The sequence below is a fragment of the Hyperolius riggenbachi genome, chromosome 2 (genome assembly GCF_040937935.1).
Source record: "Hyperolius riggenbachi isolate aHypRig1 chromosome 2, aHypRig1.pri, whole genome shotgun sequence".
NCBI classification, from domain to species: Eukaryota; Metazoa; Chordata; class Amphibia; order Anura; family Hyperoliidae; genus Hyperolius; species Hyperolius riggenbachi.
In genome coordinates this window covers 20,225,517-20,242,850 of record NC_090647.1, presented here as the reverse complement: position 1 = coordinate 20,242,850, position 17,334 = coordinate 20,225,517, and the positions used below count along the sequence as shown (strand labels likewise).

The 17,334-nt window shown below is 47.0% G+C and overlaps 2 protein-coding genes across 2 annotated transcripts in view; one reads left to right on the top strand and one right to left on the bottom strand.

Annotated features, from left to right (window-relative positions):
* LOC137544649 (short transient receptor potential channel 2-like) overlaps positions 1-17,334 on the top strand; it is a 196,923-nt gene that overhangs the window by 117,982 nt on the left and 61,607 nt on the right. Inside the window, exons 4-7 of the mRNA XM_068265744.1 lie at positions 6,809-7,009; positions 13,249-13,413; positions 14,767-14,941; positions 16,440-16,640. Of these exons, the coding sequence (XP_068121845.1) occupies positions 6,809-7,009; positions 13,249-13,413; positions 14,767-14,941; positions 16,440-16,640 (742 nt within the window). The remainder of the gene's footprint in view (positions 1-6,808; positions 7,010-13,248; positions 13,414-14,766; positions 14,942-16,439; positions 16,641-17,334) is intronic.
* Positions 803-1,612, bottom strand: LOC137547467 (E3 ubiquitin/ISG15 ligase TRIM25-like; the record flags this gene model as incomplete). The annotated part of the gene is made up of 1 exon (XM_068271064.1): positions 803-1,612. A coding segment is annotated over exon 1 (810 nt), but the record flags the coding sequence as incomplete, so codon positions are not given.

The window sequence follows — 17,334 nt, the reverse complement described above, 5'->3', positions numbered from 1 at the left end:
AACATGTCAATACAATTGTATTCGCAGTGAGTTCACATGGGGCATCATGTATTGACCGGACAATGAGCCAATCAAAATTGTCTTACTGTGATGTCACCAGTGCATTGATCTCTCACATCCGCTGACTCCTCCAAGAGATCTTTATACAACCTCTTAGTACCCATAATGCAGCATGGAGGGTCTCAGTGAAGGTGGCAGTGAAGGTGTGGAGGTGTCTGATCGGGTCACACAGGGCATAAAAGGAGATCTGCCCAGCCTCATAATCCAGACATATCCTGACTCTATCACTGAGGACCTTGTCAGATAACTGGACCTTCTTCCTGTCATGTCTTACTGAATACTGATTAACTTCCCTGTCCAAACACCAGGACTTGTTATTATCTCCAATCACTGACTGCCATCCTCTCCTGGCTATACTGGGGTAACACATCCCAACTCTCCAGTTATCTGATCCCCCAACATCCACTTCCCAGTAATTTCGCCCTGAGAAGAAAATCCGGTTACTCAACACCTGAGAATCCTGAAATCTCTCTCGTGTTTCTGGGCGATTCTGCCACACACGTGAGCAGGTTGCAGTTTTCCTATCTCTTGATATATGTAGCCTATTACTCGCTGTGTTTACATCCAGGAATATGTCTGCAGGCTGTACAGAGATCCTTCTAGTTACCCCAGACATGATATGAGATAGTCCTGTGTGTAATGTGTGTGAGATGCCGGCCACATCCAGATCCCCTCCATCATGGAGCTGTTTATCATGTCTCTCTCTGTCCTCCGTGTCACACAAGTCACCTGTGTCTGATTCCTGTAAGACAGTCAGTGGATCAGTCATGTTACGCAGCTCCTCAATGTGACGCATCTTCCTGGACAGCTCCTCCTTCTTTATTTCAAGCTGTCTTATGACATCATCATAGTATTGTACCTGCCTAGTGATGTTACTCAGGACTCTCTTCTCCAGGCTCTCCAGCCATCTTCTGAGGTCTCTAAACAGGACAATGACTCTATCTGTTTCACAGTCTGCTTTTCTCCTGCGTTCCTCCAGACTCTGGACTTTTTTCTCAGTCTCCTCTGTCTCTGTCATCAGTTTCTGCAGATCATTTCTCAGCTTCTTCTTCTTCTCCTCAGAGGCCTCATCCAGTGACATCATCTTATGTCCTACATGTCCCCCAATCACAGAGCAGGACACACAGATACAGGCAGCATCCTCAGTGCAGTAATACTCCAGGATCTTCTTATGGACGGAGCATTTCCTCTTCCCCAGGTCAGTGGTGGGAGGCAGTAAAGTGTGTCCCCCTGACCTGCCATGTTTCCTCAGGTGATGATCACACAAGGAGGTCTCACACTGCAGACAGGATTTAGTAGCAGCAACAGGAAAGTCACAGTAATTACAGAAGACCTCGGTCTGCTCCTGATCTGTCTCTGCAGATTGAAAAGCCTCACCGATTTTACGTAACCTCGTGTTCCTCACCAGCTCAGGCCTCTTCCTGTATATCTGCTGACATTCAGGACATTTATATTCCTGTAGATCCTCCTGATGGTCCCAGGCTTGTGTGATGCAGCCCCGGCAGAAGTTGTGGCCACACGGCAAGGTCACAGGATCTCTATAGATCTCCATACAGATGGCGCAGCGGAGCTCAGCAGACACATCAGCAGACGCCATTGTCACAGTTGGAATTACAAGTATTTCCTGGTCACAACAAGGTGCAGCCTGTTCTATAGTCTTCAAAGATTAACCCTTGCTCTGGGCATGTTGAGAGCTATAGATCTGGAATTACTGTGGATGAGAAAAGTCATATGCTTTTAAAGCATACCTGAACTGAGTACATTCAGCATAGCCACCTGTAGGGCCGGTTATAGACTTTTACTCTGCTTCATTTAATGTTCTCACATGACATGCTGCAGCTCAACACAATAACACACTGGCTGGCTGTGAGTCTGTGACAAACAAACTGCTCACCACCCTCAGCCAATGCATTCCTCCTCAGTCAGGACAGCAGTGCCCCCTCCTCCCTTCTGCTGTGCAAGTCATATGAAACACTGCTGCCCTCCTGCCTCCCCCTCATTCACTGCCAGACTTGCTCTCCTCTCGCTTCTCCTCCTACTCTGACTGCATGCTGTTAGTGTAAACACAGTACAAACATGCTGCCGCCTGATGCAAGTGTTTCACCTTGCTTCATGAGAGAACCAGCCCTGGCCACCTGTTAAATTGGACACCAAGTCATTCTACATTACTAAAATTTGACTATTGACTTGCTCAATGCCTAAGGTTCCATTCACAGTACACCCCCTAACACCCCCTCCCGCCCCCCAAAAAATGCAGCCTTTTCCGTAATGCAGGAAAATGCAAAATCAGACAGGAAACGCATCCCATGTTATAAATAGGATGCATTCACACTATTAGTCGGAATGCAAATGCAATACACATGGACTGGACTGTATATTCAAAGTCTTGAAATGCTGCATTTTTCCACAGCCAAATTTTAAATGCACCAGAAAAGGCCTCAAATGGGAGGCAATGGAAGCCTATGGCTGCAGACATCTCTGTTTCCACAAGGTCTCACGCTGAAAAAAAACCCCTCCAAAACAATGGAAATCCCGCTGCAACAGGAAATACTGTATTTTCTGCCGTATAAGACGGTCCGAAATATAACCTAGGTTTAGTGGGCAAAAACCAGGGAAAAAATATACACTAATCCTGGTGCGATCATGTTCCAGGAGCATCTTGTCACCTTCTGTCCTCCCAGGTGTCCCCTCCTGTCCCCAGGTGTCCCCTTCTGTCCTCCAAGGTGTCCCCTTCTGTCCCCAGGTGTCCCCTTCTGTCCCCAGGTGTCCCTTCTGTCTTCCGAGGTGTCCCCTTCTGTCCCCAGGTGTCCCCTCCTGTCCTCCCTTTTGCCCCAGGTGTCCCCTTCTGTCCCCAGGTGTCCCTTCTGTCCTCCGAGGTGTCCCCTTCTGTCCCCAGGTGTCCCCTCCTTTCCCCCCTTTTGCCCCAGGTGTCCACTTCTGTCCCCAGGTGTCCCTTGTGTCCTCCGAGGTGTCCCCAGGTATCCCCTCCTGTCCCCCCTTTTGCCCCAGGTGTCCCATTCTGTCCCCAGGTGTCTCCCCTTCTGTCCCCAGGTGTCTCCCCTTCTGTCCACAGGTGTCGACTTCTGTCCTCTCTTCTGTTCCCAGGTGTCCCCCCTTCTGCCCCCTATGTACCTGCTCTGTCCCCGCTACACTCCCTCGTGTCCCTGCTCCCTGTGTATATGTAGCAGCGCCCCTGGGGATAGCCGACCTCTTCTCCCCCACACTTCTCCCTCTAGAGTTGGCTTGTACTGATGATCAGTACAAGCTGCATTCACTAGAGGGAGAAGTGCGGAGGAGAAGAGGTCGGTTATCCCACGGGCGCTGCTGGAGTAGGTAAGACACAGCTGCCGATACACTCTAATACATATACATGGGGAGCAGGGACACCAGGACAGAGTGGGCACACAGGCGGCAGAAGGGGACACCTGGGGACAGAAGGCAGGACAACAAGGGAATCCCCCGCATGGCTGCAGGTTGGCGGTTCAGATTGGCGGGTTTTCTTAAGTCTGACATTCCCTGTATTTGCCGTATTAGATGCAAGGACTTCTTCCCCCCATTTTTTTGGGGAGAAAAAGTGCATCTTACATGGCGGCACATATGGCAAGTCTCATTGGCTGATGGCAAACCTCCCTGTTGCTAGGTAGGATTTGCATTAATTTGTTTACAATCTAACAGGGAGCCCCATGGCTTTTCTGGTCTCCGATCGGTTTTGGGGTGCTGGCGGACGGTACGGCGGACAGGCGGTTGGGTGGCAACGCTATCGCAGCAGGTGGAAACGGCAGCAATATGAACAATGTGGAGCAGATGCCACGTATCCAAAACTAATGTGCTTACCACACCATTTGCGCATCTGTTACATTTGCGTCACAGTGTGAACACGCCCTAACAACACCCACCCTCAAAGCAATCCTCTTCTTAAAGAGGAACTCCAGCCTAAACAAACATACTGTCATTAAGGTACATTAGTTATGTTAATTAAAATAGATAGGTAATATAATCTCTTACCCACACTGTTTTAAAAGAACAGGCAAATGTTTGATTTCATGAGGGCAGCCATCTTCTTGGTTGAAAGGAGGTGACAGGGAGCATGAGACACAGTTCTAACTGACCTATGTCCTGATCACCCCTCCCAGTTGCTAGGCAACGTGAACAACAACATAGGAAATCCCATCATGCTTTGCACAGCATCAGGGAAAAAAGCCCGGGCAGTTTTCTTTGATGGGGCGGAGCTGAGCTTTTGTACAGCTAAAAATAAGGCTTACGTAAGAAAAACAAAGTTCTGATGCTGTGAAACGGTTGAAGAAACACCAAGCCTTTCCAGTGCTGCTGAGTAGATTTTTAGTCTGGAGGTTCACTTTAAATGCCTAACACTAACCTCCTCTCCCTGTCTAGGAAATCTATTCTCCCCCTATTCTCTTCCTTAACACTAACCCTTCTAAAGGTGGCCACACCACCATAAAATGTTTTAAATATCTTTTCAATTCAATAATTGCAATCAATTTTTCTGACTGATTGTAACATTTCAAAAATCTGATCAATGTAGCACACACCTATGTTCAATTTTTCCCCAATTATGAAAAAATAAATGATTAAAAGAAAATTGCTTGGGGTGTACATATGAATAAATTAACAATCTGGAGGTGTGATAGAGGTGTGCCTTAAGATGTCCCTTTTTTCTAAACTCAGAAAGTTGGGAGCTATGCCTATGCGAAGTTCACAGTGCAGCGTGTGCGTTGTGGTATAAAACGCACAACATAAGTCCAACAAAATATGCACATTAACAGTATCAGTGAAGCATACTTTTCATTGACTTTATACAATGCGCGGATAACGCGTGGCACCACTTTTTCACAATCTTTTTCACTTTTGCTGTTACAGGAAAGGCAACGCACACTGTGATGTGTGCCGAAGTTTTTTTCTCAAGGTGTCCACACAATACATTTTCAACTTCATCATATCCTTTATCCTTCCTATCCTATTCTATACTCCTATCTTATTCCTATATAGTATATATTATTTATTCATATTTATACTTATAATAAAATGGTTGTTTTTGCACTCAGCAACTTCCAGATTAAACAGGTGGCTTTTCAGTTGGACTTAAATGCTTGCAGGGTTGGAGATGCCCTTATTGAGCGTGGCAGGGAGTTCCAAAGTGTAGGGGCAGCATGACAAAAGGCTCTGTCTCCACAGGTTTTGAGTTGGACTCTGGGGGTGACCAAGTTATTAGATCCATTTGATCTGAGGTTGTGGAGGGGTGTGATGCAGTTGCAACAAATTTTTCAGGTATCCAGGGCTCAGATTGTGCAAAGATTTGAACCTTTCTCTCCTGCACCTTCACATATCCCAGGTGATCCACGGGAAGGAAAAAAACAAAAAAAACCTTACACGGCTTGGGCCAATTAACCTTTTAGGGGAAAAAATCCTTCCCGACTCCAGGTGGCAGTCAGATAAAATCCCTGGATCAACTTTGCTGGGACCCAACTATTAATTATAGCGGCGGATGTCTTTCAATGCAAGGTAAGCAACTAATCCTCTTTTTAAATGCAAATAAAGAATATGTTAAAATATTTCACATTTTAACAACTCTTACTGTAAAGAAACCCTTCCTAAATAGATGGCACAATCTTTTTTCCTCCATATGCAGCTCATGTCCCTTTGCCCTCAGTACAAGCCTAGAGACTCCTCTGCTAAGCTTTTGTATTGCTGATGTATTATACATGTTAATCAGGTCACCCTTTATCCATTTTTTCCCAAGCTAAATAAACACAGTTTAACCAACCCTTCGGTAGATCCCGAAAAACGGTGCATCTAAACGTCGGTGGTAAACACCAGGAAAGCGTCCATGTGAACCAGTCCTTACAACTTATTTATACAGAGGGAGTAGTATACTAGCATCTGGTGATTTTATTTCCCATTTTATGCATCACAGAATTATATTTGCTTTAGCTGCTGCTGCTTGGCATTAAGTACAGGTTTTATTTTTTTATCAATCAGTATTCCCAAGTCCTTCTCCAAGTCTGGAGCTGTTCCCAGCTGTAAGCCATTTACTGTATCTGATATGTACTACACATACAGTTCATTATCTCGAAAGTTTATTTTTGCTTCAGATTTCTTTAAAGTATACTTGAGATGGGGAAGAAAAAAAATATACATACCTTGGGCTTCCTCCAGCTGCTTTGCTGATCACTCCCTTGCCATCCTCCGGGGAACCTCTATCCTCCGCTAGACGGATCGGTAAACCTGCCAGTCTGCTTCAGTTGGAGCGTGTGGAGTCTGACCATGTGCAATCCCCTGTCACGATGCCTTGGCCAGGAGGCATTCTGTGTCTGCGCCGTACTAGTGCACAAGCACAGAATTCTCCCGGCGACAGGAGTGCAATGAGGGCGCCTACATGGATGGCAAACACGTCTAAGCACAACTTCTGAGATGTACCGGGCCATCCAGCGGGGGGATTGGAGCAGCCCGGGGAGACATGAAGGGGGCGATTGGCCTGGAGGAAGCCTCAGGTATGTGCAATTTTTTCTTTTTTGATCCTCATCTCAGGTTTCCTTTAAGTATATCAAACCTGAGTACTCCCTGGAACCAGCAGAAGTACGCTCTGGGGTATGCGTACCACACATTGAGAACCTAGGCTTTAGACCGATGTGACTGGGATCAGTGTACGTCATTGAAGAATATAGGATGCCTATGCAGAAAAGCGTAAGTGAATGTTCATCTGCTGTAACTAATGCTGTGTTCCCTGTAGCCAGAGTACCTGGCCCAGGAGGACCTGTGTCAGGAGTTTGCGGTGGAACTCCTGGGAATGTGCCGGAACCAAAGCGAGGTCACAACAGTACTGAACGACTGTGGTGATGACCATGAAGAAGTGATGGACAATCAAGCATTCGAGGAAGGCATCCCGAATCTGGCCAGACTGCGGCTCGCTGTACACCACAAACAGAAACGGGTAAAATCCTCCGTCATTGTGTCACCATTCATCCATAGATGGAGTCCCAAATTTACTGGTTCCCCATTAATAATAATAATAATAATAATGGGGCAAGTAAAAATACACGATCCAAGCAGCAGTGGAGCTGAAAGCAGCAGAGCAGGAAGTGGCTGGGAAGACATATGGAGGTGGAGTTGGAGTGTTAGCAGGAGCAGAGTGGAGCAGGGAAGCAGTAGCAGAGCAGGAAGTGGCTGGGAAGACATATGGAGGTGGAGTGTGAGTGTTAAGCAGAAACAGAGTGGAGCAGGGCAGCAGTAGTAGATCGGGAATTGGCTGGGAAGACATATGGAGGTGAAGTGTGAGTGTTAAGCAGGAGCAGAGTGGAGCAGGGAAGCAGTAGCCGAGCAGCAAGTGGCTGGGAAGACATATGAAGGTGGAGTGTGAGTGTTAAGCAGGAGCAGAGTGGAGCAGGGAAGCAGTCGCCGAGCAGGAAGTGGCTGGGAAGACATATTAAGGTGGAGTTGGAGTGTTAGCAGGAGCAGAGTGGAGCAGGGAAGCAGTCGCCGAGCAGGAAGTGGCTGGGAAGACATATGGAGGTGGAGTTGGAGTGTTAGCAGGAGCAGAGTGGAGCAGGGAAGCAGTCGCCGAGCAGGAAGTGGCTGGGAAGACATATGAAGGTGGAGTTGGGGTGTTAGCAGGAGCAGAGTGGAGCAGGGAAGCAGTAGCCGAGCAGGAAGTGGCTGGGGAGACATATGAAGGTGGAGTTGGGGTGTTAGCAGGAGCAGAGAGGAGCAGGGCAGCAGTAGCAGAGCAGGGAGTGGCTGGGGAGACATATGAAGGTGGAGTTGGAGGGTTAGCAGGAGCATAGTGGAGCAGGGAAGCAGTAGCAGAGCAGGGAGTGGCTGGGGAGACATATGAAGGTGGAGTTGGGGTGTTAGCAGGAGCAGAGTGGAGCAGGGAAGCAGTAGCCGAGCAGGAAGTGGCTGGGGAGACATATGAAGGTGGAGTTGGGGTGTTAGCAGGAGCAGAGTGGAGCAGGGAAGCAGTAGCAGAGCAGGAAGTGGCTGGGAAGACATATGAAGGTGGAGTTGGAGTGTTAGCAGGAGCAGGAGTGGAGTAGGGAAGCAATAGCAGAGCAGAAAGTGGCTGGGAAGACATATGGAGGTTGGCGAAGCAAGTGGTTTAGGCACATGGAGCTCACCGCCAGACACCGAAACCAGGTGCCCCATAGCAGCAATGTTATGCTGTGTGGGGCATGTAAGGGTCATTTGGGGGTCCAGAGACCTCGAGTTATATTTGCAAAACGGAATGGCAGGCGAATATTAAAAGCCTTAAAGGCATCTCTGCAGCCATAATTTTGTTTAATAAAGGTGTACAAAGTTTATAAAAACCCAGACAATTTTTGCACATTGTTATGTGCTGAGAGTTTCTGAGATGCCTGAAATATGTTGCATTTATCTGCCTAGTGCCTACACATTTCAATTTCATCCATTGTATGCAATCTTTAAATTGTGAATTCTTCCACTTTAATGGCACGTTAGTTGTAGGCACTGTAGCACAGGCATAGAAAAAGTGGCACACGGCCACTGTATGAGAGGCCTGCAATATCAGACATTGTCCTCAATTCACTAAGCTTATCACCTGTCTTTAATAACTCTTCTGCGCTGTTTCTACAGTTATCACCATGGAGATAACTGTAGAAACAGCTTAGAAGAGTTATTAAAGACAGGAGATAAGCTTAGTGAATTGAGGACATTGTATATCAACCACTTAAGCCAATCTGGACGGATATATTTGTCCGAAAATCGCCACTCAAAGGCAATCTGGATGAATTTATCCGTTCAGCGGTGTTGCGGTGGTTGCACACGCACATCCGTGTGCAGGCGGCTCGTTCCCCTGCTATTACAGGGCATCGATTGTGGAAGAGGAACGAGTGCTCCCCCGAGGCAAACGATCCCCTGTGAATGAATCAAGATGCTTCCAATCAGGAGAAATATTGATTCATGAAAAGCTACATCACGAAATGTAAAAAAAAGTATCTTCCAAGAGAGTGCTTAGCGCCACCTAGTGGTCTAAAAGTAAAATTAAAGAATTAAAGTAGAAATAGAAAAACTGATTGACACCCCCCCCCCCCCCCCCCCGCCCATTAACAAAAAAAAAGGTTAAAAAAAAAAGAAATTATAGTTTAAAAAAAAAAGAACATAAATAGTTACCTTATGGACTAAACTTTTTAATTTATATGTTGTGAAGGTATATTACTATTATCTTGAGCCTATTTGGGCTTGTAATTAGTGATGGAAGCAAAACTGAAAAAAATACACCTTTATTTCCAAATAAAATATTTGCGCCAAACATTGTACTAGGGAAATATTTTTAACTTTGCAATAACCGGGACAAATGGGCAAATAAAATATGTGGATTTTATCCACAGTAAAACGTTTTATTTTAAAACTATAATGGCCGAAAACTGAGAAATAATGATTTTTCCCCCCTTTTTTTCCTTATTATTCCTGTTATAATGCATTTATAATAAAACAATTCTTAGCAAAATATACCACCCATGGAAAGCCTAATTGGAGGCGCAAAAAAAACCCCAAAAGACAAACAGGATATAGATAATTTAGGTGTGATAAGTAGTGATAAAATTATTGGTGAATGAATGGGAGGAGCGCTGACAGGGGAAAATTGCTCCGGTCCTAGAGGTGAAAACACCCTTTGGCTGAAGTGGTTAAAGTTTTACATTTTTACAAATTTTTTAGCACGTCATATTCACTTACAAACTGTGAGGAAACGCGGAAAAGCCGTCGTCTCTCATAGTGAGGCGGCTGTTTCCGCGTCCAGCAGGGTGTCACAACGCGGAAAAACCGCCGCATGCCGCTTAGGCAGAGCGGCGGAATCCGCATTGAGAGCGGCGGAATCCGCATTGGGAACAGCGGAATCCGCATTGAGAACGGCGGAATCCACATTAGAGGCGGCCCCCGCAAGCAGTTCACATGATACATTGCAAGACAGTACTGGTGTGGCTGGGACTGATAGTCCACCTAGACTCAGAGTGACACGCGCGCGCACAGAGGCTGAGTTTAAATAACAGCCAGAAGTGAGTCAGCTGACCAGGCGGGTCAGCTGACATTTTCCACAACTCTCATTGGTCCAGCAATTAGGGAGGTCCTGGAAAGGTCCTTGTGTATATATACTGCTGGCTGTTCACTTGCTCTTTGTCTGGCGTGCGATCACATACGTGGGAGCACCCAGATCCGTAGTCAGATCCGCAAGTGTGCCGGGACTAGAGTTGGGCCGAACCTCCGATTTTAGGTTCGCGAACCGGGTTCGCGAACTTCCGCGGAAGGTTCAGTTCGCGTTAAAGTTCGCGAACCGCAATAGACTTCAATGGGGATGCGAACTTTGAAAAAAAAAAATAATTATGCTGGCCACAAAAGTGATGGAAAAGATGTTTCAAGGGGTCTAACACCTGGAGGGGGGCATGGCGGAGTGGGATACACGCCAAAAGTCCCCGGGAAAAATCTGGATTTGACGAAAAGCAGCGTTTTAAGGGCAGAAATCACATTGAATGCTAAATGACAGGCCTAAAGTGCTTTAAAACATCTTGCATGTGTATACATCAATCAGGTAGTGTAATTAAGGTACTGCTTCACACTGACACACCAAACTCCACTGAACAGAACAGGTATGCAGTGGCGGGTTCACTAAACAGGTATACAGTGGCGGGTCCACTGAACAGAACAGGTATGCAGTGGCGGGTTCACTGAACAGGTATGCAGTGGTGGGTTCACAGAACAGGTATGCAGTGGCAGCAGGATCACTGAACAGGTATGCAGTGGTGGGTGGGTTCACAGAACAGGTATGCAGTGGTGGGTTCACAGAACAGGTATGCAGTGGCAGGATCACTGAACAGGTATGCAGTGGTGGTGGGTGGGTTCACAGAACAAGTATGCAGTGGCAGGATCACTGAACAGGTATGCAGTGGTGGGTGGGTTCACAGAACAGGTATGCAGTGGCAGCAGGATCACTGAACAGGTATGCAGTGGTGGGTGGGTTCACAGAACAGGTATGCAGTGGCAGGATCACTGAACAGGTATGCAGTGGTGGTGGGTGGGTTCACAGAACAAGTATGCAGTGGCAGGATCACTGAACAGGTATGCAGTGGTGGGTGGGTTCACAGAACAGGTATGCAGTGGCAGCAGGATCACTGAACAGGTATGCAGTGGTGGGTGGGTTCACAGAACAGGTATGCAGTGGCAGGATCACTGAACAGGTATGCAGTGGTGGTGGGTGGGTTCACAGAACAGGTATGCAGTGGCAGGATCACTGAACAGGTATGCAGTGGCAGGATCACAGTACAGGTATGCAGTGGGCTGAGGGCTCACTGAACAGAACAGGTATGCAGCCAGGAAGAAGTTAAGCCTAACTAATCTTTCCCTATATGAGAGACTGCAGCAGCTCGCCCTACTCTCACTAATGCAGGCACACGAGTGGCCGTAATGGCCGCCGCTGCCTGCCTTATATAAGGGGGGTGGGGCTCCAGGGGCTAGTGTAGCCTAATTGGCTACACTGGGCCTGCTGACTGTGATGTAGAGGGTCAAAGTTGACCCTCAGGTGCATTATGGGGCGAACCGAACTTCTTCCGCAAAACGTTCGCGTGCGGTACCCGCACGCGAACCACCTAAGTTCGCGCGAACCACGTTCGCCGGCGAACCGTTCGGCCCAACTCTAGCCGGGACCAGCTGGAGCTGTAATCCTACACTTAGCTAGATTCTGTTGATAGCTAAAGTACTAGTTTGATTGTGATTATCTGTTATGACCTTTGCCTGCCTTGACTACCCTTCTGAACTCTGATCTTGTACCTCGATATTTCTGATACTCTGTTGCTGAACCCCGGCTCGTTCCTAGACTCCGCCTCAGCCTCCTGATTTTGTACCCCGATATATCTGATACCCCGTTGCCGAACCCTGCCTGTACTTAGACTCCGCCTTTGTCTTCTGATCCTGTACTGTATCTGTCCGTGAGGAAGGGCTCCGCCCGAAACATGTCGTACGTGTGCCTCTGCATGCTATTTAATACAGTTATTTGACTGAAGCCATTTGTGTGCTGTCTCCGTTTGTCCGATTGATCTGTCCGTGTGTGTACGACCTGGCTTGTCCGACCTCGAGAACCGACCTTACCCTTAGAGGCGGTTCCTCGCTCTGTTAGCGACCCTTCCTCCTGAGGGTCACTTCCAGACTTCCTTCCTACTGTCAGTCTGACTCCTCCCGTCTTGGAGAGCTCAGGTCTGCGGAAGGAATCCGTGCAGTTCTCCTTGCTGCACCAAGGCCTCGGCCTCTTAGTGTTACTGTTACACCAAACACTACACTCTACTCAGGTGAACAGAGGTTAGCTAGTATATCGGATTATCGGTGATACTGCAGATCACATATAATCTGGTATACATCTGTATTCCAAGTGATACTGCAGATCACCGGTAATCAGATCCTCTCTGTGCTTCACCGATCGTTACACAAACTCCCTGTTGGCCACATCGGTTGGCCACTTAGGCCTACCTCTTCCTGACATGTTTGTAATAACCGTGAACTGCAATGGGATTTACCACACGTCAGTGACACTATTTTTTTTTATTTAACACTGAAATCAATTTAACATTGAAATCAACAGTAACACAACATGGAAGCTGCCATATTTATTTCCTTTTAAACAATACCAGTTGCCTGGCTGTACTGCTGATCACAGCAGCTAATCCAGCCACGCTTCAGTCAGAGCACCTGGTCTGCTGCATGCTTGTTCAGGGGCTATGGCTAAATGTATTAGAGGCAGAGGATCAGCAGGACAGCCAGGCAATGTGCATTGTTTAAAAGGAAATACATATGTCAGCTTACATTTGTCTCCACCTCAGATTCCCTTTAAACAAACAAACACCACTGCTGCCTTGTGACTATCCAGCCGCCATGGGCTGTAATGAATATTGTAAAGACAAACACTTATATAGCGCTTTTCTCCTGGCGGACTCAAAGCACCAGAGCTGCAGCCACTAGGACGTGCTCTATAGGCAGTAGCAGTGTTAGGGAGACTTGCCTAAGGTCTCCTGCTGAATAGGTGCTGGCTTACTGAACAGGCACAGCCAAGATTCGAACCCTGGTCTCCCATGTCAGAGGCAGAGCCCTTACCCATTACACTATCCAGCCACCTGATCCTGGTGGTGTCTGCCAATGATGCATCTCCTTCCCTCCCTGTTTCTGTCCCTCCAGTTTGTGGCCCATCCCATCTGCCAGCAGGTCCTGTCCTCTATCTGGAGCGGGAAGCTGTCCGGCTGGAGGGGAAGTAACATGATCTGGAAGCTGTTTATTGCCTGCGGTATCTTCCTCAGCATGCCCCTCCTCTGCTTCATCTATTGGCTGGCCCCGAAATCCAAGGTAAGCCTCAAGCACAACGGTAAAATGGAGGAGTTATATGTATGTACAAAACAGGGAAAGAGGATTTATAATATTCAATATTTACTATTATAATGCACTAAAGGGAACCTAAACAGAGAAGGATATAGATTTTTCCTTTTAAAATAATACCAGTTGCCTGACTCTCCTGCTGATCCTGTGTCTCTAATACTTTCAGCCATAGCCCCTGAACAAGCATGCAGCAGATCAGGTGCTCTGACATTATTGTCAGATCTGACAAGATTAGCTGCATGCTTGTTTCTGGTGTGATTCAAACACTATTGCAGACAAATAGATCAGCAGGACTGCCAGGCAACTGGTATTGTTTAAAAGGAAACATCCATATCCCTCTCAGTTAAGGTTCCCTTTAAGTAGTGAGACATTTCCCACAGTGCTTTACAGAGTACATTGAACAATTTATTTATGTGCCAAAATAGTCCAAAAAGGGGCTCAATCTAAAGTCGTTACCATGGTCACAGGCTAATGTCACTGCCAGAGCCCTGTTCTAATACACGTACTTTAGTCATAGTCTAGTGTCCCTGCCAGTCCTAGACTAACACCCCCACCAAAGCCTGCAACAGGTATAAGTTGCTGCTAAAGAGGCTAACACAGTTTTTTTTACATGTCCCCACAACTGACCCATACACAACACACACCTGGGTCTTCTTCCAGCCCCCTGTAGTCCTTGAGGTCCCTCGGCTTCCTCTGGATCCCTCTGGCGGCTACGTAATATGTGGGACTTGAATTCCAGTTGTATTGACTGCACATTCGTGGTCCTGTCCATGTGCCCTTCTGAATTGTGCTCCCATTGCCATGAGCATTCTGCACATACCTGGTGCCGTCTTCATGCCCTTCTCGGTCACTATCCCATTCACAGGAGCTTTTTGCGCATGCCCTGTTCTCAAACTTACTGAGCTGCCAGCGGGTGAACACACGGATCCAGAGGACACCTCCGAGGGACCTCGTGGACTACGGGGGGGGGGGGGGCTGGAAGAAGAACCAGGTAAGTCTACAGTTTTAAGCACAGTTCAGGTGTGTTTTAAGTTATTAATTTTTAAACCTGAATTCCCAGCAACAGTCATGATAGCCTGGTGTAAAATCTGCTTCATTCAGTTGCAAAACAAACGGAAGTAATGACCCTTTCTATCAGCATTGTTTTCTCTGCAAAATTAAAGTGTTTTGCTTTCTATTCACTTTTCAGGACATTGGCCTGAAGTTTGCTTTCTGTTTGACGTTAAGCTTGGAACACCTCATTTCCCCCCCGATGATTTCCCTAACCCTGAGAAACATTAGTAAAATGACTTACAGAAGAATCTTTTATTTTGCCATTATTAGGTGGGAAAAGTCTTGAAGATTCCTGTTCTGAAATTCCTTCTGCACTCAGCCTCCTACTTGTGGTTCCTGATCTTCCTCCTGGTGGAGTCGCTGATCATGGAGAGGAGACATGATATCTACGAGGGAAGGAATCAGGCCATCTGGCAGAACTCACTGCACATGATATGGGTCGCAGGTCAGTCTGAGGGAGCAGATTTTAGAGACAAGGGGAATACAAAGTTTCTTATTCACTTCCAAAGTTGGTGGGAGGAGTCAGTGTAGAGATTTGCAGAGATCGAAGCAGCAGGTTAGGGGTGAAGGGAGTAGCCAGTGTGGAGATTTGCAGAGAGGTTCATTAGGTGAGGAGTGGTGGGAAGAGTCAGTATGGAGATTTGCAGAGATGAGTAGCAGGTTAGGGTTGGTGGGAGGAGTCAGTGTAGTGATTTGCAGAAAGGAGCAACAGGTGAGGAGTTTTGGGAGGGTACAGTGTAAAGATTTGCAGAGAGGAGGAGCAAATGAGCAATGGTGGGAGGAGTCAGTGTAGGGATTTGCAGAGAGGAGCAGCAGATGAGGAGTGGTGGGAGGAGCCAGTGTAGAGATCTGCAGTGAGGAGCAGCAGATGAGTAATGGTGGGAGGAGTCAGTGTGGGGATTTGCAAAGAGGAGCAGCAGATGAGTTGCAGTAGTTGAAACAAATATTTGAAATTATTTTTATATTGTACAATGTTTACAACCAGGGTCGGACTGGGCCACAGTAGTACAGTTTTTCCCTCGGTGGGCCCCACCTCCAGGTCTCTGGTGCCCCCCCCCCCCTTGTCTGACAGAGCTCCAATTGCTGCCTGCAGCACAAAAATTCTCTTCTCAGTGCTGTAATCACTCATGCTGAGAGCAGTGGCGTAGCTAAGGAGGAGCTGTAGGCCTCGATGCAAATTTTACATTGGGCCCCCCCCAAGCACTCTATACATAACAATTGATACGACGCACCAAAACCTGCCAATGGCAACTACAGTGTCTGAGGTGCAAGAACGGGATGGGAAATAGCTTGTTAATGATTACCACTGTTCAAAGTATTATGAGCACAGGACCAATAGAGAGGTAATACTGTAGTTGAGGGACAAGGGCCCCGATGCGGTCGCAACCTCTGCGGTCGCAACCTCTGCAAAGTAGGACATTACTTTATATTGAAGGAGGGGACTCTATGCAAAGTTTTGCTGGGCAGAAGTGTCTCTGAATTACAGTGCTGCTAAGATCATGTACATTTGGCCCTGTCCATAATACATCATGACCACGCCCACATTCCGGTGCATGGTCACGCCCTTTTTTCACTGCAATCATGGGATGTGTGGGCCCCAGGTTGAAATTTCTTTGGTGGGCCCCCAGTGTCCCAGTCCGACCCTGTTTACAACCTCTTGACTGTGTCTCATGGTATGGTAGGTGGCCAGTTAGGTAGATCAGGGTTCCCCAACCCTGTCCACAAGGCCCACCAACAGTGCATGTTTTGTGGAAATCCCCAGAGGTAGTTAATCAGCTCTGCTGAGACCCTAATTACCTCACTTGTGCATGTTTGTGGTTTTCTGCAAAACATGTACTGTTGGTGGGCCTTGAGGGCAGGATTGGGGAACTCTGAGGTAGATCATCTTGAAGTTTATGTAGACTATGATGGAGACTCACCCAATCTATGTCCTGTATCTGCAGGGTTTCTATGGCATGAGTGTAAGGAGGTCTGGATTGAAGGGCTGAGGAACTATTTCCTGGACTGGTGGAACTTCCTGGATATTGTCACCATCAGCATGTACCTGGCCTCCTTCTCTTTGAGGATCCTGGTGTTTGTCAGAGGACACTTCGCCTGCAACGAGGACCCCGAGTCTGATGTATGCTTCTATTTTACCAAAGCAGGTAGAGCAAATTTCAATAATGAGTTCTTAATAAATGCAACAGCAGTTACCAGCTTCACCAAAAAGGATCAATCCTCCTACTAGTAGAAGATATCCAGCAAGTAAAATTCACGGAGGTCCACACACTCCATTTAGCTCACAGAAGGCCAATGCGAGACCTGAGGAAGAGGATATGGTTGTCTTTTTACGGCTTCAATAACATTTATATAGCTGGCCTGTGACCTCTTGGAAGAAGTATTTATAATCCTTTTCAAACTATTTTATATAATTTTTGGGCACCACCAAACTATCACTCAATTAGCTGAGTTCAATTCCTCAATTAGGGGTGGATAACTATTATTTTTTACATTAATTATTCTTTGGAGAGCAACTGTTAACCAGATTTAGAGAGGCTTTTATGCCCAAGTGGGGATGGGCTGAGTTGCTGCCTGGGACCATCATTGGGTTATCAGTAGCTTGCAACCTTTCATTATTTTCCTGATTTCTGACTTCTTCACTGGCTCTTGGTGTTCCTTGTTCTTCTTTGGTAGGTTTGGCCTGTCACATCTCTCAAATTCATGTAGAAGAACATGACTTATCTAGTGATTGATCTGTAGTTCGCCGGTTAGCTAGTCGATCCACAACCAAGTGAATGTTGTCTCTGCATATAGAGTTATAGGAAGTCACCACATCCAAGTGGTTAGACTATCTCCAAA